General features: G+C 39.4%; 1 protein-coding gene across 1 annotated transcript in view; it reads left to right on the top strand.

The window, feature by feature from the left end:
* The window catches only part of DHFR (dihydrofolate reductase), a 28,017-nt gene extending 15,392 nt beyond the window's left edge, over positions 1-12,625 (top strand). The window contains exons 5-6 of the mRNA XM_036847246.1: positions 4,550-4,665; positions 12,387-12,625. Coding sequence (XP_036703141.1) covers positions 4,550-4,665; positions 12,387-12,465 — 195 coding nt within the window. The 3' untranslated portion in view covers positions 12,466-12,625. The remainder of the gene's footprint in view (positions 1-4,549; positions 4,666-12,386) is intronic.
* The last annotated feature ends 13,331 nt before the right edge of the window (positions 12,626-25,956 follow it).

Below are 25,956 nucleotides of genomic sequence, written 5' to 3'. Positions count from 1 at the left end.
CTGGGAAGATCCCACATGCCGCGGAGCAACTGGGCCCGTGAGCCACAGTTACCGAGCCTGCGCGTCTGGAGCCTGTTCTCCGCAACAGGAGAGGCCGTGATAGTGTAAGGCCCGCACACCGCGATGAAGAGTGGCCCCCGCTTGCCGCAACTAGAGAAAGCACTTGCACAGAAGTGAAGACCCAACACAGACAAAAGTAAATAAATAAAATAAAATTAAATTTAAAAAAAAAAGTCTTCCAACAAACAAAAGCCCAGGACCAGATGGCTTCACAGGTGAATTCTATCAAACATTTAGAGAAGAGCTAACACCTATCCTTCTCAAACTCTTCCAAAATATAGCAGAGGGAGGAACACTCCCAAACTCATTCTATGAGGCCACCATCACTCTGATACCAAAACCAGACAAAGATGTCACAAAAAAAGAAAACTACAGGCTGATATCACTGATAAACATAGATGCAAAAATCCTCAACAAATACTAGCAAACAGAATCCAACAGCGCATTAAAAGGATCATACACCATGGTTAAGTGGGGTTTATCCAAGGAATGCAAGGATTCCTCAATATACACAAATCAATCAATGTGATAAACCATATTAACAAACTGAAGGAGAAAAACCATATGATCATCTCAACAGATGCAGAAAAAGCTTTTGACAAAATTCAACACCCAGTTATGATAAAATAACCCTCTAGAAAATAGACATCGAGGGAACTTACCCCAACATAATAAAGGCCGTATATGACAAACCCACAGCCAACATCGTTCTCAATGGTGAAAAACTGAAACCATTTCTTCTAAGACCAGGAACAAGACAAGGTTGCCCACTCTCACCACTATTATTCAACATAGTTTTGGAAGTTTTAGACACAGCAATCAGAGAAGAAAAAGAAATGAAAGGAATCCAAATCGGAAAAGAAATAAAACTGTCACTGTTTGCAGATGATATGATACTATACATAGAGAATCCTAAAGATGCCACCAGAAAACTACTAGAGCTAATCACTGAACCTGGTAAAGTAGCAGGATACAAAATTAATGCACAGAAATGTCTTGCATTCCTATACACCAATGATGAAAAATCTGAAAGAAAAATTAAGGAAACACTCCCATTTACCATTGCAACAAAAAGAATAAAATACCTGGGAATAAACCCACCTAAGGAGACAAAAAGCCTGTATGCAGAAAACTATAAGATGCTGATGAAAGAAATTAAAGACGATACCAACAGATGGAGAGATATACCATGTTCTTGAATTGGAAGAATCAACACTGTGAAAATGACTGTACTACACAAAGCAATCTACAGATTCAGTGCAATCCCTATCAAACTACCAATGGCATTTTTCACAGAACTAGAACAAAAAATTTAACAATTTTATGGAAACACAAAAGACCCCGAATAACCAAAGCAATCTTGAGAAAGAAAAACAGAGCTGGAAGAATCAGGCTCCCTGACTTCAGACTATACTACAAAGCTACAGTAATCAAGACAGTATGGTACTGGCACAAAAACAGAAATATAGATCAATGGAACAGGATAGAAAGCCCAGCGATAAACCCACTCACATATGGTCACCTATCTTTGATAAAGGAGGCAAGAATATACAATGGAGAAAAGACAGTCTCTTCAATAAGTGGTGCTGGGAAAACTGGACAGCTACATGTTAAAGAATGAAATCAGAGCACTCCCTAACACCTTACACAAAAATAAACTCAAACTGGATTAAAGACCTAAATGTAAGGCCAGACAGTATAAAATTCTTAGAGGAAAACATAGGCAGAACACTCTATGACATAAATCACAGCAAGACCCTTTTTGACCCACCTCCTAGAGAAATGGAAATAAAAACAAAAATAAACAAATGGGACCTAATGAAACTTAAAAGCTTTGCACAGCAAAGGAAACCATAAACAAGATGAAAAGACAACCCCCAGAATGGGAGAAAATATTTGCAAATGAAACAACTGACAAAGGATTAATCTCCGAAATATACAAGCAGCCCATGCAGCTCAATATCTAAAAAACAAACAACCCAATCCAAAAATGGGCAGAAGACCTAAATAGACATTTCTCCAAAGAAGATATACAGATTGCCAACAAACACATGAAAGGATGCTCAACATCACTAATCATTAGAGAAATGCAAATCAAAACTATAATGAGGTATCACCTCACACCAGTCAGAATGGCCATCATCAAAAAATCTACAAACAATAAATGCTAGAGAAGGTATGGTGAAAACAGAACCCTCTTGCACTATTGGTGGGAATGTAAATTGATACAGCCACTATGGAGAACACTATGGAGGTTCCTTAAAAAAACTAAAAATAGAACTACGGTATGACCCAGCAATCCCACTACTGGTCATAGACCCTGAGAAAACCATAATTCAAAAAGAGTCATGTACCACAACGTTCATTGCAGCTCTATTTACAATAGCCAGGACATGGAAGCAACCTAGGTGTCCATCGACAGATGAATGGATAAAGAAGATGTGGCACATATATACAATGGAATATTACTCAGCCATAAAAAGAAATGAAATGGAGGTATTTGTAATGAGGTGGATGGAGTTAGAGTCTGTCATACAGAGTGAAGTAAGTCAGAAAGAGAAAAACAAATACAGTATGCTAACACATATATATGGAATCTAAGGGAAAATAAAGGTTATGAAGAACCTAGTGGCAAGATGAGAATAAAGACACAGACCTACTAGAGAATGGACTTGAGGATATGGGGAGGGGGAGGGGTGAGATGTGACAGGGTGAGAGAGTGTCATGGACATATATACACTACCAAATGTAAAATAGATAGCTAGTGGGAAGCAGCCGCATAGTACAGGGAGATCAGCTCAGTGCTTTGTGACCACCTAGAGGGGTGAGATGGGGAGGGTGGGAGGGAGGGAGATGCAAGAGGGAAGAGATATGGAAACATATGTATATGTATAACTGATTCACTTTGTTATAACTCAGAAACTAACACACCATTGTAAAGCAAGTATACTTCAATAAAGATGTTTAAAAAAAAAAAAAAGAAGTTTGGCACATGTATACAATGTAATATTACTCAGCCATAAAAAGAAACGAAATTGAGTTATTTGTAGTGAGGTGGATGGACCCAGTGACTGTCATACAGAGTGACGTAAGTCAGAGAAAAAACAAATACCATATGCTAACACATATATATGGAATCTAAAAAAAAAAAAAAAAAAAACGGTTCTTAAGAACCATGGGGCAGGACAGGAATAAAGACTCAGATGTAGAGAATGGACTTGATATGGGTAAGGGGAAGGGTAAGCTGGGACGAAGTGAGAGAGTGGCATGGACGTATATACACTACCAAATGTAAAATAGATAGCTAGTGGGAAGCAGCCGCATAGCACAGGGAGATCAGCTGGGTGCTTTGTGTCCACCTAGAGCGGTGGGATAGGGAGGGTGAGAGGAAGATGCAAGAGGGAGGAGCTACGGGGGTATATATATATGTATAGCTGATTCACTTTGTTATACAGCAGAAACTAACACACCATTGTAAAGCAATTATACTCCAATAAAGATGTTAAAAAAAGAAAAAGAAAGAAAAGTTGGGCCATATATCATTAACTTTGATACAGATCTTCAAATGCTGCTGTGATTAGTCCCTTCAATTTTTCTAATTTTTGGTACAGTAAGAATTGGTAGAATACTGATTTGATTGGGGCAAGAGAATAAATGATTTAATGTAAGCCATAGTATTGAAAATAAAAAGTAAAATTTGTTCTATGCCCTTTGTATGGAATTTTAAGGATTACACACAGTTGAATTTATATGTATATGTGTTTTTCTTTTGTTTCAAAAGCTATTTCAAAATCAAGAGTTATTGCTTTCTTAGAGTTGCAGTTGGGACTCCTGACTTTGTATTAGTATTTTAAGATATTTGTTCCAGGGCAGTTTTTTTTCTGTATAAACTATCAATAGTACTATAGGCAGTAATAGAAAAGTCATTAACAATATAATGCCAAATGCAATCATTAGCAACAAGAGACAGAATAAATTACCTACTAGCATTGTAACTATCTGCTGAGAAATTGAGGCATTAAATTTTATGTATATGTAATAAGTATGCCCTTGGGATTTTCATTAGTCAAGGTCTCATGAAATTACTATCCTATCCATATATACATATGTAAATTTTTTCTATGGAGGGTAACTAGATAATTTGGGGTTTTTAATTCTTAAACAACAACCAAAGATAAAAGACAAAATTGAAGGCTTAAAATGAAAAAAAGAGTTCATGTAAGCAAACTAGAGCCCAGAGTATGTTTGAACTCACCCTCGTAATTACTGATAAATGATTAGGGCCATTCCCAACTAAGTCATACTTTGCAGGGTCCCAAACTAAAGAATAGGATAATTAAATAGCATGCTTTGGAGGTAACAAGATATGTAGCATGTCTCTAATATCTAGTACAAACTTCAGTATGTAATTAAAGCAAAAATATTAGAGTTTCTATAACTTTTGACACAGATAAATAAGGAAATTGATGCCTTTTGTTTTATTTCAAAGGAAGCCATGAACAAGCCGGGCCATCTTAGACTATTTGTGACAAGGATCATGCAGGAATTTGAAAGTGACACATTTTTTCCAGAAATTGATTTGGAAAAATATAAACTTATCCCAGAGTAAGTAAAATGTTATTAATTCGTCTGAAGCACCTTTGGCTTTCCTGCTTAAGAATTATAGAAAAGAGAATGTCTCTTCAGATTGAATTCGAAGTAGCAATGTGTTTTATAAACAAAAACTATAGGAATTTTTGGATATCTGCTTTAACAGACTTAGGAATGTTCCGGTTTTAATGACTTCACTGAAATCTAGAGAATAGGCATTAGTTCATTCTGTAAGATCAGTGCTTATTTAGCATCAGACTTTGTCTGAGGCATTGGGGATACAGTGTTTACCAAGACAGATGATGTCACTATTCTCCAGGAGAGTACATCGTTTATAGTAGAGGAAGAGGGTGGCAAATAATAGATAAACATCCAAAGAGTTGCTGTGTGGTAAATTGAAATACTGTGATGTGGTAGATACTGTGTAGTCTGAGAAGTCCTCTCTGAAGAGTGATGTCTACACCAGATCTAAATGGCAAGAAGCCAGCCACACAAAGGGCTGAGGAGAGCATTCCGGAAACCAGAAGTAGCTAGCGCAGAGACCTGAGGGCAGAAAGAGGCCTGGCGTGTTCCCTGAACCTGAAAGCCATGGTGGGCATTGTGAGCGAGGGGAAGACCAAGAGGGATCAGACCCAGGACAGGTTTAGAGGGTTCTGAATAGAGAGTGATACTCTTCTGTTTATGGGCAATGGGCTGGAGGGGACAAGAGTGAAGCAGGGAGACCAGTTACAGTAGTTCAGGTGAAAGATGAAGGAACTAACTTAGTGGTGGAGGTGGAAGAAGATGTTACACTTGATTTACTCTGTAGTTTACTTTGATTTTAGCATGAAACTGTCTGCTTTTGAAAACATTTTAGTTTAAAAGTGCTTTTCAGCTGTTGGCTGTGCAGAGTAGAAGATTAATTATATCAACACTTTCAGACTAGCTCTTAACACATTCTTTCAAACACTCTCAGTTGAAAACAGTCATTCCTTGAGTGCAAGTTTGATTTTGGAAATACCTCGTAAAAGCAGCATTCAGAGCCAAGTCTGAATAAATGGATGGCCAAGCTTTAGAATAAAGTATATTACTTTACAGAGTAATATAGGTAATGGTCTCAAATCAAATGAAGTTTGTGACTGATTTTCTTGGGCTCTTAACTAGGTCTAAAGAAAACTGGAAATTCTAAGAACTCTAAAAAGTTTCTAAACAGCTAAAGTACAGGCTTTTGCTTATAGTCTCCAAAGGTGACTACTTAGAAAAATCACATTGATTTCATATATATATATATATTTTTTTTAAACAGCTGTGTTTCTTTGTCCCACCTTATTTTCTTTTGTACTGCTTAGATTGCTGATTCTCACATTATGTGGATATTGATCTCTGCTATCCCTCATTTCTTACCTTTCTTTTCGCTACTAACAAAAAGAATAGATTACTGTGTGAATCAGCTTCATATTAAATACCTTTGTAAACCCTGTCACTCTCGATTAGACCTCTTTCCAAAGTTATGACCCTTCAAGATCCTTGATAACTTAAAACAAATACAACTCTGGCTCTTTGAATCTTAGAAAATAAAATATTAACACCTCCTGAGAAATGATTCACACATCTCAACATTCACCCATTCGAAGTATATAATTCAATTGTTTTAGTATATTCAGAGTTGTGCAGCCATCACCACAATCATAAGTTCAGAACATTTTCACCATCCAAAAAGAACCCCTGTACACATTAGCAGTCGCTCTCCATTCCCTTCCCCTGCTGGCTCTAGGAACCACTAAATTTATTTTCTATCTCTATAGATATGCCTATTCTGGATATTTCATGTTAACAGAATCATATAATATGAAGTCCTTCCTGGAATTGGCTTCTTTCATGGAATTGGCTTCTTTCACTTAGCATACTGTTTTCAAGGTCATCCATGTTGTAATATGTATCAGTACTTCATGCCAAAAAGAATTCCATTGTATAGATTTACTACATTTTATTTATCCATTCACCAATTAGTAGACATTTGATTTATTTCCACTTTTTGGTTAATGTAATGCTGTTTTGAACATTCATGTACAAGTTTTTGTGGGGATGTATATTTTCATTCCTCTCGGGTATAATCTGGGAGAAGAATCACTGGGTCATATAGTTTAACATTTTGAGGAACTGCTGAACGTTTGATAAGTGACTGTACCATTTTACAGTCCCACCAGCAACATACGAAGGTTCCAGTTTCTCTATATCCTTGTCAACACTTGTTATTGTCTGCCTTTTGGGTTATAGCTATCCTAGTAGGGATGAGGTGGTATCTCATTGTGGCTTTGATTTGCATTTCCCTAATGACTAATGATGTTGAACATCTTTTCAGGTGCTTATTGGAGATTTATATACTGTATCTTGTTTGGAAAAATATCAATTCACATCCTTTGCCCATTTTTAAAATTTGGTTATTTATCTTTCTATTACTGAGTTTTAAGAGTTCTTTGAATATTCTGGATACAAGTCCTTTATCAGATATATGAGTTGAAAGTATTTTCTCCTATTATCTGAATTGTCTTTTCACTTTCCTAATTGACTTTCACTTTTCCTAATCATTTGCCGCACAAAGGTTTTTAATTTTTATGTAGTCCAATTTTTCTATTTTTTTCTTTTGTCGATTGTCCTTTTGGTTTCATACCTAAGAAACCATTACCTAATCCAAGCTCACAGAGATTTTTTCCTGTGTTTTCTTCTAAGAGTTTTATAGTTTTAACTCTTAATTTAAGTCTATGATCTGTTTAATTTATATATGCTATAAGGAAGAGGTCCAAGTTCATTCTTTGGTAAGCAGCACACCAGTTGTCGTAGCACTATTTGTTGAAAAGACTATTCTTTTCCCCGACTGAATTGTCTTAGCACCTCTGTGGAAAATCTGTTGACTATAAATGTGAGGGTTTATTTCTGGACACTCGGTTCTATTCCACTGATCTACATGTGTATCTTTATGCCAGAACCACACTGTCTTGATTACTGCAGCCGTGTAATAACTTTTGCGATCAGGAAGTACTAGTCTTCCAACTTTGTTGTTCTTTGTTGTTTTGACTACTCTATGTTCCTTGCATTTCCACATGAATTTTATGATTAGCTTGTCAATTTCTGCCAAAAAGCAAGCTAGGATTTTGATAGAGATTGCACTGTATCTGTAGATTACTTTGGAGAGTATTGCCATCACATCAGTATTAACTGCCAAATCATGAACATTTGATGTCTTTTCAACTTATTTGGATCTTCCTTAATTTCTTTCAGCAATGTTTTGTAGCTTTCAGTGTACAAACCTTGCACTTCATTGTTAAATTTATTCTTAAATATTTTGTTCTTTTTGATACTATTGTAAATCAAATTGTTTCTTAATTTTATTTTCAGATTGTTCATTGCTAATATATAGAAATACAATAGATTTTTGTTTATTGAGCTTGTATCCTGCAACCTCACTGAACTCATTTATTCTGATTGTAAATGGATTCCTTCAGATTTTCTAGATACCGAATATATCATTTGCAAATAGAGATAGTTTTACTTCTTCCTTTCTAATCTGGATGCTTTTTATTTCTTTTTCTTGCCTAATTGTCCTGGCTAGAACCTCCAGTATGATGTTCAATAGAAATGGCAAGAGCAGACATCCTTGTCTTGTTCCTGATCTTAGAGAGAAAGCATCCATTAAATACGATGTTAGCTGTGGGTCTTTCATACATGCCCTTTATCACACTGAGGAAGAGCTCTTCTATTTCTAATTCATTGAGTGTTTTTATCATGAAGGGATATTGGGTTTTGTCAAATACTTTTTTTTGAGTCTCTTGAGATAATCATGTGGTTTTTGTCGTTAATAAGACAAAATATATAATAAATACTTAATACGCTATCAATATGGTATATTACATCAGTTGATTTTTCTGTTAAACCCATCTGGCATTTTTGAGATAAATCCCACTTGGTAGTAATGTATAATCCTTTTTATATATGTTGCTGAATTCCATTTGCTAATATTTTGTTGAGGATTTTTACATTTATATTCATAAGGATATCGGTATATTGGTCCGTAGGTTTTTTTTGGTAACGTCTTCATCTAGTTTTGCTATCAGGATAGTGCTAGCCTCACAGAATGAGTTGGGAAGTGTTCTCTCCTCTTCTACATTTTAGAAGAGTTTGTGAAGGACTGGTATTAATTCTTCTTTAAATGTCTGAGAAATTTTTAATGGTGAATAGACTGAGATAGGAAATTGCTATCCAAAGCCAAAATTCAAAGAAATTGCTCCAAAATGGACATTCTAAACAAGGCTATGGAAGAAAACAAAAAGTCCTTTCTTCCACTGCAGTACATCATGGTCATCTGTACTTTCAAGCCTGTAGCAACGTAGTAACAGCCTCTTTAACATGGGATGGAGGGAATCCCCTAAGGGATAAGGGAGATATGAAGTAGTATAAATCTTTCATGAAATAGAGAAAAAGGAAACCTCTGAAGCAAAGAGAATACACTTTGTCCCTGGACATCTGTAACATTGCTCAATTCTGGAGCTTTCTTTCCAAATCTCTGTACATTGGGCAACTTAGAATTGCTCCCTACTGTCCAGAAATGAGTTCTGATCATTCTTTACTCCCCTTCATTCTTTCCCCACAGCTACCCACTTTGTTTAGACTTCCATTATCCCTATCCTAGGCCTCTTGTGGTTATATAGGTTTCAGTTCAAACACAGTATCTTTTATTAACACCAAACTTCCTGGTAATAAAAGCACCAGTATAATGAAATAAAAATGAAAGAGGACTACTGTGAAGCAAGAAGAGAATAAATTAAAATGTAGATGAAGCCACAAGTAGTAGAAGTCTAAAAGCAGAATATTAACGAAGTAAGATGGTTTTACTTTGTGTCTCCCTTTTCTCCCAGTGGGTCATTGTCAATGCAATCATTTTTTTTGACAGCACCATGCCAGCCTGTCCATTAAGGCTCTGCCCTTATTCATCTTGCCTGGAAGAAGTCTTTCTATCTCAGACTATTTCACACTAGGCTCCAACCAAACCGTCAGAGCAAAATATTTTATAGCAGCAGTTTTCCCACTTAATGAGCCCCAAACAGACTTTTTCTAGTTAACAACCTTTCATGTGACCATGTAGTCAAATAAGATTAAAGACCAGAAGAGGCCTTTGAGGCAGTAATTGGCTCCAGAGCTAGGACAGATGCCCCTCACCAGTAGACACTTGAATTAGGATTTAGATGGGCTGACGTTTCCTCTTCCGTTCCCATTATTTCTTGACTGTCCAACAGGATCCTGGCATATTTGTCCATATTATTTGTGGATCCCTCTCCTCCTGAGCCTGTGCTTCCTACAGAGTCATCATTTTTAGTTACGATTTGGTTCTTATAGATACCTGTTCCAGAAACTCTGTTTACCTCTATTTTAGACCTTCCATCAGATCATCTCTGCATTATTCTCATGATCCTTTGTCAGTTCAGATCTTATGATTATTTGTATTCATTTGCTTCTTTAATGCTTGAAGATTCTAGAAGAGACCATCTATCTGGGTGGTTCATAATAAATAGGTGGTATTTCCAAATCCTGTTAGACTTAAACTTGGAGTTCAAAGGTTGCTCTTAGACAGTTTGTTCTTCAGAAAAGTTTGGAATTATGATTATGAGGTAGTTATCATTATTAAAACAGACTGAATATGTGAATATTGTGGAAAGTAAAATTAATCTTAAGCAGAATTAAATTTTCGTTTCACAGAGAAAATAAACATTATTACCATGACTAGTGACCATATCTAGCCCATAGCATAGTTATTTCTAAATCATTATTATTCATGGTTTTAGAAATAGCTTTGACTTAATGCTTTGCTTTTATCTTGTTAACTGACAGTCTTGATACTCTTGAGAATTTTACACACACACACAAATGTAAATGTTGCTTTTGGTGACTCATCTAAGAAAGTAAAATTGTGGTTTAAAGTTGGCCTAGTAAAATCATTTCTTTAAACAAAGAAAAAACTATATTGCTACTAAAACAGTAGAACAGAAACAGCTTAGGAAATGGTTAGTAAATAGAAACATACCTTCTTCCTCTGAAATATATTCTCCTTTTTTTTTCTTACATATTATTATGCTATTGTTATTTCACGTTTCTAGTTATATTTTTTTTCAAAATGGCATAATGTCTAATTGGTCAACAAAAGGTTAATTCCGATTATTACTCAGCATTCTGTCGGGTATCATAAGAGATTTAAATTTGTTTTCTATGTTATCTCTGCCTACAGTGAGGTTAGAAAATAGTTAGGGGGACAAAACAAACTAATATCATTAATGGGTAACATTTGTAGAGCACTTAATATATCAGGCACAGTGCTAAATTCTCTATAAGGATGAAGACTTTTTATTGATAGCTAAGTGTCACACAGCAGAACCAGATTCAAACACAAGCCTGACTAAAGCAAGTCTTCCTGACCCCTCACCTCGAGCACAGTGGATACAGCCAGCACAAACCTACAGAAGTGCACCAAGATTAGGGTTGTGGACAAGAGTGGTCAGAACAGCCTTCAGTGGAAGACCCTGGTTTGGGGTTTTTTTTGTGGGGGGGGGGGTGGTGTTCAGTGAAAAATAATTTTTTTGTTGTCATAAGAACACAGCATGAGATCCACTCTCAACAAATGCTTAAGTGTTTACACTGTTGTAATCTATAGGCCCAGCGTTACACAGATCTCCAGAACTTGCTCATCTTGCTGAAACTTTATATACCCTTTGAACAGCTACTCCCTGTTTCCTCCTTCCCTCAACCCCTGTGAACTACCCTTCTACTCTCTGTTTCTATGAATTTGACCATTGTAGATTTCTCATATAAGTAGAATCATGCAGTATTTGTCCTTCTGTGACTGACTTATTCCACTTAGCATAATGTCCTCCAAGTTCATCCATGTTGCTGCATATGGCAGGACTTCCTTGTTTTTTGAAGGCTGAATAATATTCTATTGTATGTATACATATTTTCTTTATATATCCATCTGTCACTGTAGTTTCCATATCTTGGCTATTGTGGATAACGCTGCAGTAAACATGGAAGTGCAAATATCCCTTCAAGAGATAAGTGTTGGCGAGGATGTGGAGAAATTGGCACTCTTGGACATTGTTGGTAGGAATGTAAAATGATGCAGCCACTATGAAAAACAGTACGATGTTTCTTCAAAATACTAACAATAGAACTACCATGTGATCCAGCAATCCCACTTCTAAGTATATACCCAAAGGAGGGCCTGGGGTTTGACTTAGAAGCTGAAGGAAACACACACCTAAGTGAGTGTTAGGGAGTAGAAAAGATCAGATAAACAGTGATTCTAGTAAAGTATATGAAATAAGCCACACAGTGGGGAATTAGAGCAGTGTGGTGTCCACTGATTAAACAGAAATCAAGAATCCCCATGCACCACACACAACTTCAGTTCCACTCTAACAGCTAAAGGTTGTGTTTTATTTTTTCTTTGCTCACAGAAGAGATTTGATACCAAATGTAAGACTTACAAAAAGTTCTTAAGAAATTTCATAGTAGCTGGGTGACAGAGTGGGAACATAAAATAGAAACTGCTAACGGTGGTTAGTTTGGGGGAGAAAAATTAGGAGTTAGAAGGAAAGGAAGAAGAATTATACTTTTTATTTTCTAACTTTCTGTAGTTTGAAATTTTTCTTACTATTTGCATGTGTAGTGTATTTGCATAATATTTAATTATACATCTTTTTCTTTTACAGATATCCAGGTGTTCCTTCTGATGTCCAGGAGGAGAAAGGCATTAAGTACAAATTTGAAGTATATGAAAAGAACAATTAATATGAAAGTGTTTTCTGATCTATTTCAAGCCTCCTCCTCCCCCCAAAAAAATTATGTATTTTTTGTTGTAGAGACTTTTGTTGACTTTAGATCTGTGGATAATTATTTCTAAGCAAAGCACTTTTATTCCCCATTAATCTTAACTAGACTGTATCAGATACCATTTGTGAAACATTTCTTGCTGTAACTTCCTGAATGCCCATCAAGAGTCAAGAATAGGTGACCAGCACCTGCCTAGGGTAGAATATCTACCAAGACAGCCCAAAGTGGGAGAGTGCCCTGGTAGCATGAGTTGAAACCAGAGCCTATAGAGCTAGGAGCTAGGCAGGTGGGTCCAAAGGTCAGAAATGGATTATAAACAGAAGAGCTAGCATTCAGTTACTTAAATTAGATCAAAAGAGGGACTGTGAATTACTTTATATCACACTTCTGAAAAAAATTCTCTTCACTCAGACCAGGAGCCAATAAGTTGAAATCCACAGGGATAGTAAAGAGGCAGGTACGAGACTACCTTTTCGGTGGTTAAAGGAGAAGGTTTGAGACCTTAAAAAACTTTGTTTCTGATCTTCAGTGAGACTGCATGGGATGTTACAATGATACAACAAGAATTGGCTGCTCTTTACAGAAAAGAATAATCTAATATCAAACATAATGGCTAAAATTAAAAATTCAAAGAGGTAATAAATTGAGAATGAATATTGCTAGAAACCAAAATTAGTAAGTTAGAAACTAAACTTCACAGAATTAAAAAATGAAAATTAAAACATGTTTTACCCATCACGTTGGCAAAGATTTAGATTAAATATCCAAAAAAAATAGCATTTTCTGCCTTATAAATTGGTACAACCTTTTTAGAGTGTAAGTTAGCAATATCAATTAAAATTCAAAATATTCTGGGTTTGGACCCAGAACTTCCACTTCTAGAAATTAATCCTGAACAAAGAAATGGACCCAAGAGTATTTGTTGCAACTTTTTTTTTCAAACTTAGAAACAGCCCAAATGTTGATTAATAAGAAATAACTAACCAATATGTCTATAAAATGTAACATCTGCAGCAGTTAAAAAGAATGAAGTACTGACAGGAAAATGCCAAAAATTGCTAAATAAAAGAAGCAAATTGTGTATAATACTCAAAATGTTTAATAAATGTTCATGTGTGGGAAAAAGTATGCTGCAAACTGTTGACAGTATCAAACTGGGAGTGTTATTTTCTGCGTTAGGTATGTCTGTTGTGATTAGATTTTTTGTAGCATTATGTACTTATTTTCATGAAAAATTACCTAAAATGATAAATTGAGCCCTTTATGCTTAGCAGTAAAATTAGGTTACAGAACATCAGGAAGAAAAAATGTCCGAAAATCTTCCATAGAGGGAAAAAAACAGATCACACAGAAGAATAGGAATCAATACTGACTAAGACTTACAAACCACAAGAAGAGAGTGGTGCTCTCTGTAAGGAACATAACCAGAAAACTATTAGTATCCAGAATTTATAGATATCAGATTTTGATAAGAAAAAGAAACAAGCCATTTAGAGGAGAGGAAACTCAAGGGGCCAAAAATATATAAAAAGTTGTACCTTCCCACTAGTAATTGGGGAAATGCAAATTAAAACTACAGTGAGGGCTTCCCTGGCGGTGCAGTGGTTAAGAACCTGCTTGCCAATGCAGGGGACATGGGTTCAAGCCCTGGTCCAGGAAGATCCCACATGCTGCAGAGCAACTAAGCCCATGTGCCACAACTACTGAGCCCACATGCCACAACTACTGAAGCCTGCATGCCTAGAGCCCATGCTCCGCAACAAGAGAAGCCACAGCAATGAGAAGCCCGTGCACCGCAACGAAGAGTAGATCCCGCTAGCCACAACTAGAGAAAGCCCGCATGCAGCAACGAAGACCCAATGCAGCCAAAAACAGATAAATAAAATAAATAAATTTTTAAAACATAAATAAAACTACATCAAGGTACCGTCCATACGCATCAGATGTGGCATTCTCCCCAATACTTAACACTGTCAGACTGTTAAAATGTTGGCAATATTTATTAAAGAGGAAGATGCACATACCCTTTGACCCAGCAGTTCCACTCAATACCAAGAGAAAACCTCCTACATAAATCTTGAGGAGTTTGTAGAACGTTGCAGCCTTGTTTGTAACAGTGAAAAACAAAACAACCTGCAAGTCCAGTGACAAGAAAATGAGTACATTACTGTCTTATATTGGGTTTCCCCCAGAGCAGATCCTGAGACTAGAATTTGAATGAAGCAGTTTATTTGATAGATGACACCAGAAAGCACCAATTGGTATGCAGAAAAGTAAAACCGGGAAGGTAAGAAGGCCAGTTCAAGGTCAGTGAGTAGATTCCCATTGGGTAACAAACTCAATAGTGCTGAGATATCTGGGAAATGGAGGGGAGGAAATCTGGAGTATTGATCCCCAACTCGTTGATTTGGGGCTGCTCCCAGGTTTGTCAGCTCCCTGACCTGTGTATGGCTGAACACACTCCAGCTGCTAGAGTCCCAGGTGTTTGCAATAAGAGGCTGCTGGCACGCAGAGGAACAGCGAATGCTAAACACTTAAAGCAATTCCATATGTTTATGATTGTGTATGTAAGATTTTCATACTTTTTAATATAGTAAAAAGTATAAAGCCACACATAGTTTGTTTGAAATATTTTACAATTTTAAAATATACAGAATCAGGAAAATCAATTAGAAGTTCAGGAGAGGAATGATGGTAATTCAGACTAGAGGATTGGGTGTAGTAAAAATATTTGATTTAGGATAGATTTAAAAGTTGGAGGTAGGGACTTCCCTGGTGACACAGTGGTTAAGAATCCACCTGCCAATGCAGGGGACATGGGTTCGATCCCCGGTCCAGGAAGATCCCACATGCTATGGAACAGCTAAGCCCACGCACCACAACTACTGAGCCTGCACCCTAGATCCTGCGTGCCACAACTACTGAAGCCCACGTGCCTAGAGCCCGTGCTCTGCAACAAGAGAAGCCACCACGATGAGAAGCCCATGCACTGCAACAAAGAGTATCCTCCGCTTGTCACAACTAGAGAAAGCCTGCACACAGCAACAAAGACCCAGTGCAGCCAAAAATAAATAAAAATTTTTTTAAAAGTTGGAGGTAACGGGATTTTCTGGTGGAGTTTGATTTTGGCTTTGGACCCACTGAATTTGAGATACCTTTAAGGAAAGAAGAAAGGAAGGAGGGAATTAAAAAACCCCAAAAAACTGAAATAATAGAACCATGCCTTCAAAATTGAGAGAAGTTATTTTCAACTGATAAATCTATATTCAGCCAAATAATCAGGGGTGATGCACACCTGAACAGTTGATCCGATAAATGAGTTGGCTACTAAGTCCTAACAGGCAGGACAAAGGGATGATTCATGTCCTGGGAGGGGCAAAGTGGGCCACAGTGTGAGAGTTCATCACACTACTCAGAACGGTGTGAGGTTTAAAACCTTAATTATTTCTGGAATTTTCCATTTAATATTTCAGACTATGGTTGACCTTGGGTAACTAAAACTGCAGAAAGAGAAACCTTGGATAAGGGGGTGCTGCTGTACATTGACATTTCTGTTAAACCTCTTTATCCTTGGGACAAAAAAAAGAGCAAATCACGTTGTGTGCTATTTCAAATAACTCTGCAGTCAATAGTAAAAGTAAATAAATGTGAAATGTGTTTATTGGAAGACAAATTTTAGGTGTCTTCTACCTCCTTGCCCCAGGGCCATAGGACACACAGAAGACAAACACTTGAAGGAATAGAGGGTTAATCTGCAAGGAGACGTGATGATACTGGACTCAGGAAAAACTGGAGAGAGCAGAGATTTTCTGCTCCATCTACCAGCCAGAATCATTTGGGAAAGGGACCCTGAATGAGGCTGCCCCTTTTTCAGCCTCTGCTCACAGCCCCCTTCAAAAGGCCAAAGTTTGCCCACAGGTTGGTTTTGCACTGCCAGTCCTCTTTGAGAGGTGAATTAGCATAACTCAAACCTGGCATTTCCCACCCCCACCAACAGCATTTTATTATGAACTCTTTCAAGCACACAGAAAAGTTGAGAGAATTTACCCATCACCTGGATTCTATCATTGTTAACACTTTGCTATCTCTGCTTTATCACATTTTCAGCCAAACATCCATCTATACATCTTATATTTTGATGCATCTCAAAAGTAAATTGTAGGTATCAGTATGCTTCATTCATAGATTCTTCAGCTTGTATATCATTAACTATATTTCAATATTTGTTACTCTATTTTGGCAAAATTTATATAGCAAAATGCAGATCTTAAGTGGAGCATTCTATAAGTTTTAACAAAAGCATATGACTGTGTGACACAAACCTCTGTCCCTCACCCCAGAAAATTCCCTCTTATCCCTTCCTAGTCAATCCCCACCCCCTAGAGGCAACCACTATTCTGGGCTTTTTTTCTCATAGATTAGTTCTTCCTGTTCCTGAACTTCACAGTATGCACTCTTTTGGTCTGGCTTATTTCACTCAGCAAAATTTATTTGAGATTCACCCATGTTGTTGCATGTATCACTGGTTTGTTCCTTTTCATTACTGAATAGTCTTCCATTGTATGGCTGTACCACAGTTTGTTCATTCTCCTGTTGATGGACATGAGGGGTTTTTTTTTTTTTGGCTGTGTTGGGTCTTCGTTGCTGTGTGCAGTCTTTCTCTAGTGGCGAGCGGGGGCTGCTCTTCGTTGCGGTGCACGGGCTTCTCATTGCGGTGGCTTCTCTTGTGGAGCACAGGCTCTAGGCAGGCGGGCTTCAGTAGTTGTGGCACACGGGTTCTAGAGCGCAGGCTCAGTAGTTGTGGCACACGGGTGCTAGAGTGCAGGCTCAGTAGTTGTGGCACACGGGTTCTAGAGTGCAGGCTCAGTAGTTGTGGCACATGGGTTCTAGAGTGCAGGCTCAGTAGTTGTGGTGCATGGGCTTAGTTGCTCCACAGCATGTGGGATCTTCCTGGCCCAGGGATCGAATGCGTGTCTCCTGCATTGGCAGGCGTATTCTTAACCACTGCACCACCAGGGAAATCCCCAGGAGGGCTCTTTTAAGGTGGGATTTGAACCTGGTATTGAAGGGTCTAGAGAGGTGATGAGTGACAGGCAGGCAGAAGGCAGAGGTATGCTCCAGGCAGAGGGAAAGCCATGAAGAAACCTCATCTCCAGATGTTGGGCTGCACCCTGGAGGCCCACAAGCCTTGTAGTTACCCAGCCTCAAGACTGGAGAAAGAGACAGAGACACCACCAGTTTATTGGATAGGAGAATCTTACATATCTGAAGCAAAGTCCTGCAGTGACATCCCACCATGTGCAGCAGATGGCAGGCAGGACCTGGCAGCAGTCTTTCACTACTCCAGGGAGAAGGAGGCTACCACCTATAGGGGGCATTGACGTCAGGTGGCCTCATCATTTACCCAGTTACTGATCAAGCCCTATAATTAAGAAGGCTGGATAGTCATGTGAGTGAAGCGGGGAATGGTTGAGTAGGGGATGTACAGAGAGCAAGAGAACAACCATCTCAAATGGCCTGACCATACGCCAGATTCCAGAAGCCGGGACAAGGCCTTACCAAGGAAGGTAAGGTGTTATAGGCCCTGCCTCCATCCAGTGCCAAGTGCCTACTCCACCTTCCCTGTGCCTCTCAATCTGTTCTTTTTCAAAACCATAGCTAATTCAGGTCTTTATTTTCTCTCACTTAGACAGTTGGAGGAACCTAAATTGGTGGTTTTTCCATATCTGCTCTCCTTCCCCAACAATCTCTCATAAACATGGCCACCAAGACCAGCTTTCTGAACTGCACCTCTGATTATGTTGCTGTCTCGCCTCCTTAAAGCTCACCCAGCTAAGAACAAATACCACCTGGGCCTTTAGGGTCCTCTGCAGAAGGCACTGATCAACCTCTCCAAACTTATCTACCATTTCCACTCCCCACATGTTATACACAAGCCACACTCAGCTCCTCACAAATCCCCAAACAGACCCAAGCTTTGCCACACACATGTCCTTCCCATGCAGTTCTCTCTGCCTATAATTCCTCCCTCCCCATATCCTCCAGTCTAAGCCATACCTGATACTCAGAGCCCTGCCCAAATCCAAAATGTTACCTCTTTCATGAAGCTTTCCATCTCACCATTCTCTGAATCACCCAGCACTACCTGTCTGTTACAGCCCTTAAATGTGGTTTGCCTCACAGCTATTTGTTATTCTCATCTCCTCGCCTTCATCAACTAGGAATGTTTTCAGCTGCAAGTACCAGAAAACCCAACTGGCAGTGGCTTAAACAAATTGGGATTTGCTGACTCAAAACAATTTGGTTTCTTGCTCAAGGTTGCAGAATGGCTTATACAGCTTCAGAAACGAAGTCCATGGTCACAGCAGGAAGAGAGAAAGGGAGCAATGTCAGGCACATTGCTTTCATCAGGAAAACAAAACTTGTCCCCAATCCTCCTAGCACTAGAGCCTAATTCTAATTCATGCACATCAGAATTTAGGATCGCTGGTTTAAAACTAATCTTGATCTATCATCTGCGGCTGGTATATTGCCCCCACCCCAACAAAATCAGAGGTCTCTTGGCAAGTAAGACAGGAAGATGGATATGAGACTACAATTAACAGTGTTTTTGCTACATCAACTCTGCCTGACTGCCAGCTGTTTCAAGACAGAAACTACATCTTATTCACCTCTGTCTGCCCTCAAGATGTCTAGCATCTCAAAAATATTGGTTGATTGACTGATCAATCAATAGACAGATGGATGAACAAAATGCCATGCACTGGGGAGGACTATACACTGGGGAGGACCATGCCTGGGGAGGAATTCAACTGCATGGAGGATAGCACAGATCATCACAATGCCGGCCACCAGGAATAGAACTCCAGACGCTTCTGCCCACAGCATCTTAGTATCGGAGTTGCCAAGGAAAACACAATACAGTCAAGCACTGGCTGGAACAACACTTTACTCACATAGAGAAGAAAGAGAGCAAGAGCAGCTCCAATAGTGTACATGGTTCCCCATGGCAAGCAGGTCCGCCTGGCAGCCAGTGCAGGGCAAATGGCCTACTGCAACCCCTCTTGTGCTGTCCTAGAAGGACCCCGACCTCTACTCCGTGGAGTCAAATACTGAAAGCCAGGAATGTGCCTGGGGTCATTGATGCAAATACCTAAGCGGAACAAAGGAGCCCACACTGAGCCTGAAATAGGGAAAAATAACCCTACACAAGGTGGTAAACCCAGCACAGGCTGTGTGGCTCTTTATCTCTTGGTAAGGAAGTGTTCTAGGCCCAAGGCCCATATTTATATGCCTAAGCAGGGGTCAAAATATGTGCCTTACAGCAGTTTGGGTTGAAAGGCACATATGAGACTGCCTTTCCCAACACTTAGATAGATAGATAGATAGATAGATAGATAGATAGATAGATAGATAGATAGGTAACAAAATGGGTTAAATAAAATTTTGTATATCATCTTTGAAACCTCATAGCCCGTATAACATTGATTCTTTAGGGAAATGGGCTTCAAGTTTTAAACAATCAATTTACAAATGAGTTATTTGCAATAATAATAATAATAATAGCAACAACAACAAGACAATCAACACACAGCTCTTTTAATGAAGTGTTCTTTAGTTGGTTTTATTCTATAAGAACGGAGTAGAGAAAACCATGCTAATTTCTCTCTTATTCACTGTGTGTCTGGTGGCCGTGTGTGAAAACCTAGGAAGGCAAAACACCTAGAGAGGAAAGAATTGGCTCCCCCCAGCCCCCAGCCACCTTGCATCTACTTTCCTCCCTGGTTACCAATGCCTCCACTCTCCACAGCTGATAAAAAATTTCCAGGCCATGAAGGCTTAACCCACCAACACAGCGCTTGGGGGGTGGAGGGAATTGCAATCTAGAAATGTCATATTTAATTTCTATCATATATTCAATCTCATTTTAATAAATTCTATGTGGCATCCACATTTGAGGCTGATTTGGCATTTCATTATATCAGCCACATTGCTATAAATGACATTCCCAATCAATAGATTAAAATAAACTTGTGCACTTTCCCTGCAGTACATTAAAGGTGAAAGCAATGCTCTTCACTCATTGTGTTGATTAAGAATTCACTGCCTTAGCAGATAAACCCCTAATCACAGTGCTTTAACACAATGGAAGTTTATTTCTTGCTCAGATGAAGTCCAACACAGGTGTTTCTGATCAGCAGGCAGCTCTCCAGGTGGTGATTCAGGGATCAAGGGTCATTCCATCCTGTGGCTTCTATCTTCAACTAGGGATTTCCAAGATTGTTGCCAAAAAGGAAAGAGCATGGAGGATCACATGTGGGAGGTCTGACGGGGAGGGCAGGCTGCAAAGTGGCACACAGGACTTTCCCTCACATTCCACTGACCAAAACTTTGTCATATAACCACACCCAACTGCAGGGAGGCTGTAGTCTAGCTGTGGACCAGGAGATAAAGGAAACAGATTTGGTGAACAGCTAGGTAGAAAGGAAAAGAGAAAGATACCAGGATTATAACTTGACCTCTGCTTCTCCATTTTTCTATTTTTGCATTTTTGTTCTGGGGTTAAGAGATTTGGGTGAATAGTTTGGAAATGCCTCTTGCTTCTAGTAAGGGTCCTTGAGGTTTTTGAAAATAGAAGGCTAGAAGGAGTTAATGCTAATTGTTCTTTAATGGTTGTGAGAAATATAAGCAGAGTTCAGGTCTTCTTAGGAAAGAACTCCATATTTTAGGAAAGAGACTCATTCATGGGTAGAGACTAGATCTCTCTTGTAAAGAATGGAAAGAGTAATACCAGTCTTTGCACGTGGAAATAACTTTGTCATTTAGAACCTTTGTTTAACATTACAGATTGGGCTTGTATTTTAGTTCCATATTACCTATATTCTCATTGCCTATGTCATTATATTTGGTAAAAAGTGTTCTTCTGTTGTGGAATATATTCTTGTTTGGCTCTTCCATCTAGACTAGAAAGCCTGTCCTTCCCCAACAGGCCATTAGTAGCACAGACTTCTCCACATTCTGTCCTCAAAACTTACTCCTGGAAGGAGTAAGATTTCAGGTTGTGAGTGGAAATCGGGTCTGAACTCTGTGGGTCTCATTCGGTGAATGCTCCCTGCTGGTCCTCTCACTCCCTAGAGTTCTCTTGTGTGTATCTCCAGGCAGCCTGACATCCAAACATCTTTCTCACTTCCCTCAGACAGGACTTTGTAGCATCTGAATTGAAATTAAGAATGTTGTCAATTCATTTAGTACAAACTCAGAGGGGCAAGAAGAAAGTTCATCCAGATTGAATGGTTCTGAATTTCCATCTTAAAAACTCCAGCTATTACTCAGGTACACAAATGCGATTGAATTGGTCTGGGTTTTCCACAGAATGTGAAATATATATGTCAATTTATATATATATATATATATATATATATATATATATATATATATATATATATATATATATATATATATATATATATATATGTATAGAGAGAGAGAGAGAGAGAGAGAGAAATTTATTTTAAGTAATTGACTCATGTAATTGTGAGCACTGACAAGCCTGAAGTCTGCAGAGCAGGCCAGCAGGCTGGAAATCCAGCCAGGAGTTGACATTGCAATCTTGAGACAAAATTTCTTCTCAAAAAACCCTGCTTTTGATGAAAACTGTAATTCAAAAAGATACATGCACCCCAATGTTCATAGCAACACTATTTACAATAGCCAAGACATCGAAGCAACCTAAGTGTCCATCGACAGATAAATGGATAAAGAAGATGTGGTACATATATACAATGCGATATTACTCAGCCATAAAAAAGAATGAAATGGGCTTCCCTAGTGGCGCAGTGGATAAGAATCTGCCTGCCAATGCAGGGGACATGGGTTCGATCCCTGGTCCAGGAAGATCCCACATGCCGGGGGACAATTAAGCCCGTGAGCCACAACTACTGAGCCTGCGTTCTAGAGCCCGTGAGGCACAACTACTGAAGCCCACGTGCCACAACTACTGAAGCCTGTGTGCCTAGAGCCCGTGCTCTGCAACAAGAGAAGCCACTGCAGTGAGAAGCCTGCACACCGCAACAAAGAGTAGCCCCCGCTCACTGCAACTAGAGAAAGCCCGCATGCAGCAATGAAGACCCAACACAGCCAAAAGTAAAAAAAAATAAAAAATTAAATTAAAAAAACAAAAAAAGCAAAAAAAAAAAAAAAGAATGAAATAATTCCATTTGCATCAACATGGATGGACCTAGAGATTATCACATGAAGTGAAATAAGTCAGGCAGAGAAAGATAAATATCATATATCACTTATATGTGGAATCTTAAAAAAAATGATACAAATGAACTTATTTACAAAACAGAAACAGACTCACAGACATAGAAAACAAACTTATTGTTACCAAAGGGGAAAGGACTGGAGGGGATAAATTAGGAGTTTGGGATTAACAGACACACTACTATATATAAAATAGATAAACGTCAAGGACCTACTGTGCAGCACAGGGAACTGTACTCAATAGCTTGTAATAACCAAAATGGAAAAGAATCTGAAAAAGAATATGTATATATCTGAATCACTTTGCTTTACACCTGAAAAAACATTGTAAATCAACTATGATTCAATTTAAAAAAATTATCAGGGCAGAAAAAAAAAACAAAAACCTGGTTTTGCTCTAAAGCCTTCGACTGATTAGATCTGGCTCACCCATGTTGTTAAGGGTCATCTCCTTTACTTAAGGTCTACTGATTGTGGGTGTTAACTATATCTACAAAACACCTTTATGGCAATACCTAGATTCATGTTTGATTAGCCTACCAAGTACTACAGCCTGGCCAAGTTAACCCAGGAAACTTACCATCACAGTAATCAAAGTAATCAAAAATGTGATTGTGCAATATGCCTCCTTGCATTTATTTCCTTTTCACATCAGGAAGCTTTTTGAAATAAAGGCAACACTCTCTTAAGCACTAATGTCACACTTCTTGGTCTATCAGGATGCTTTTTCTTAAAGACTTTGTGGTTCGGTCTCAATGGAATGTCAACCCGACTGGAGGTTTTTGATTTATGATTGGGTCTAAATTGTCACATCCTCCATAGTTCAGTGATGCTTCAAGCTTAGATTAAAAATAAAAAGTGAACTCTAACTTTTCAGATTGTCTCCCCTTGCCCCTGAAAATCCAGCTCCAACACAACATCTCACTCTTGCTTTTTATCAGCGCCTCCAGGTATCTGTAGCTTCAGAAAACATTCCTTTGGAAAATCAAATCTGAAAACATTCAAAGGGCTGGCCTTCAGCTCTGCAAACTTTTGACAATAATGTGCATTGAATGAAGTTTGTCAAAAATCTGTTTCTTTTCATAGCCTGTGGCTTGTGAGTGATTTCTGGGAAATGTTGATTATGAAATAAGCTCTGTTCAGTCGGTTTCAGAAGATGATCCCCAGGTAGGTAATCGTCAAGTAGAGACATCTTTTCAGAGAAACGCAGGGGTGAGCAAACCCCTCTGGGCCTGTGTTGTCACTGCCCAGAGTCGTGAACCTGCCCATTCAGCCCTTGAAAGGTAGCACTGAGCTCCCGCCAGGAGCCGTGGAGTCTGCTCCCCCATAGGCAGGTGCGTGGGGTGCTTCAGCGTTTTGTACTGTAACTTTTCAACACAAATTCTAAAGCCAGGGAAGAGGGCAGGAAAACAACCAGGCTTCAATACGAGCCAGCTGTCAGATCCATCCTTGAGTCACTCTGTTAAGTGGAACCAGTAATTGTCTCGTTGGAGACCTGCAGAAATAGCTCATGGGAGAGGACGATTTGTACCTGGAATATATTCATTTGCTTGTGTGTCAAAAGGCCACACGTGGATAGAAACCATAATCTTGGTATTTCTTTGCACTCTGCAGCCTCGAGACTTCAAGGGCAGAAGCCCACGTGCCCAGGTGGCCACCTGTCAACCTCTCCTACCGGCCTGCCTGGCAAGCCAGGTAGCAGGTGGAAGTGGTGGGAGGGGGCAGCTGGAAACCCAGGGATTTAGGTCCAAAGAGAGCAGAGAAGATGGATGCATTGTACAAATAAGCACTCTATTAAAGGCCTGTTTCTGGTTTCTTGGGACCCTCCAACTGGTCTAGCTTATATATATATATATATATATATATATTTATATATTTAGTTATTTATATTTTTGGCTGCATTGGGTCTTTGTTGCTGCGCATGGGCTTTCCCTAGTTGTGGTGAGAGGGGGCTACTCTTTGTTGTGGTGCATGGGCTTCTCACTGAGGTGGCTTCTCTTGTTGCGGAGCACGGGCTCTAGGCATGTGGGCTTCAGTAGTTGTGGCACGCGGGCTCAGTAGTTGTGGCTCGCGGGCTCTAGAGCGCAGGCTCAATAGTTGTGGCGCATGGGCTTAGTTACTCTGCTGCACGTGGGATCTTCCCGGACCAGGGCTCGAACCTGTGTCTCCTGCATTGGCAGGCGGATTCTTAACCATTGTGCCACCAGGGAAGTCCTACTGGTCTAGCTTAAATTGAGAGGGGATTTGGTGCTCCTCACTGGCTGTTTCCTCCCATTCATACTCAGAGTGACAGCTCTTTTCATTTTCATTAAATACATTTAACATGCACCATTTTTGCATGGCCCTCTGCTAAAATCTGCACAAAGGCAACATCCCTAGCCCTGAAATTGTGAAAAGAGCACTGGACTCAGGGAAAGAAGGCCTGGGTTTCAATCCGGAATGTTCATTAAAAACCTTAGTTGCAAGGAACAAATCTTCACTGGAATCACCTCATGTGATTGGGTGGGGCCGGGTATTGCCTGTAAAGATACACACAAATTGACCTGGGAAGGTGAAGGCCACCTGGAAGCGGAAGCAGGGTAGGGAAGGGGGTGGGGGGATGGAGCTGTGCTGGGTGTCAGTTGTGGTTTCCTTCCTGCTGTCTGATTTCCTCTGTGTGCCCCTTGTAACTCCAGCCTACCATCCCCAAAGGCGTTTTTTGGGATCCCACTACTAACTAACTCCTCAGTTTCCACGTTTCTTAATTCAAATTCCCAAGCAATAATGTGATTATTCCAGCTTTTAAAGTCAGGCCTCACGATAGCCCAGTAAGGACTGGCTGCTCTGGGACAAGGCCCCTCCCCTGGCAGCCCACTTCCTTCCTTCTCTAAGGAGATGCGGCGGGCCAGGCATTCTGAGGCTTGGCTTGCCCAACACACTTAAGCAGGTTATTTAACCTCTCCCAGACCACCGTTCCTCAACTGTATGAGGGTGCTAGCACCTGCGCAGCCAACAGAGTTATCACCCGTGCATTCAAAATCATGTATTAATGCAAAACAAAACTACAGTGAGGTACCACCTCACACCAGTCAGAATGGCCACCATTAAAAAGTCTACAGGGCTTCCCTGGTGGCACAGTGGTTAAGAGTCCACCTGCCAATGCAGGGAACACAGGTTCGGTCCCCGGTCCGGGAGGATCCCACG

The sequence above is a fragment of the Balaenoptera musculus genome, chromosome 3, assembly GCF_009873245.2.
Source record: "Balaenoptera musculus isolate JJ_BM4_2016_0621 chromosome 3, mBalMus1.pri.v3, whole genome shotgun sequence".
Classification (NCBI taxonomy): Eukaryota; Metazoa; Chordata; class Mammalia; order Artiodactyla; family Balaenopteridae; genus Balaenoptera; species Balaenoptera musculus.
This window is presented reverse-complemented; position numbering and strand designations above follow the sequence as displayed.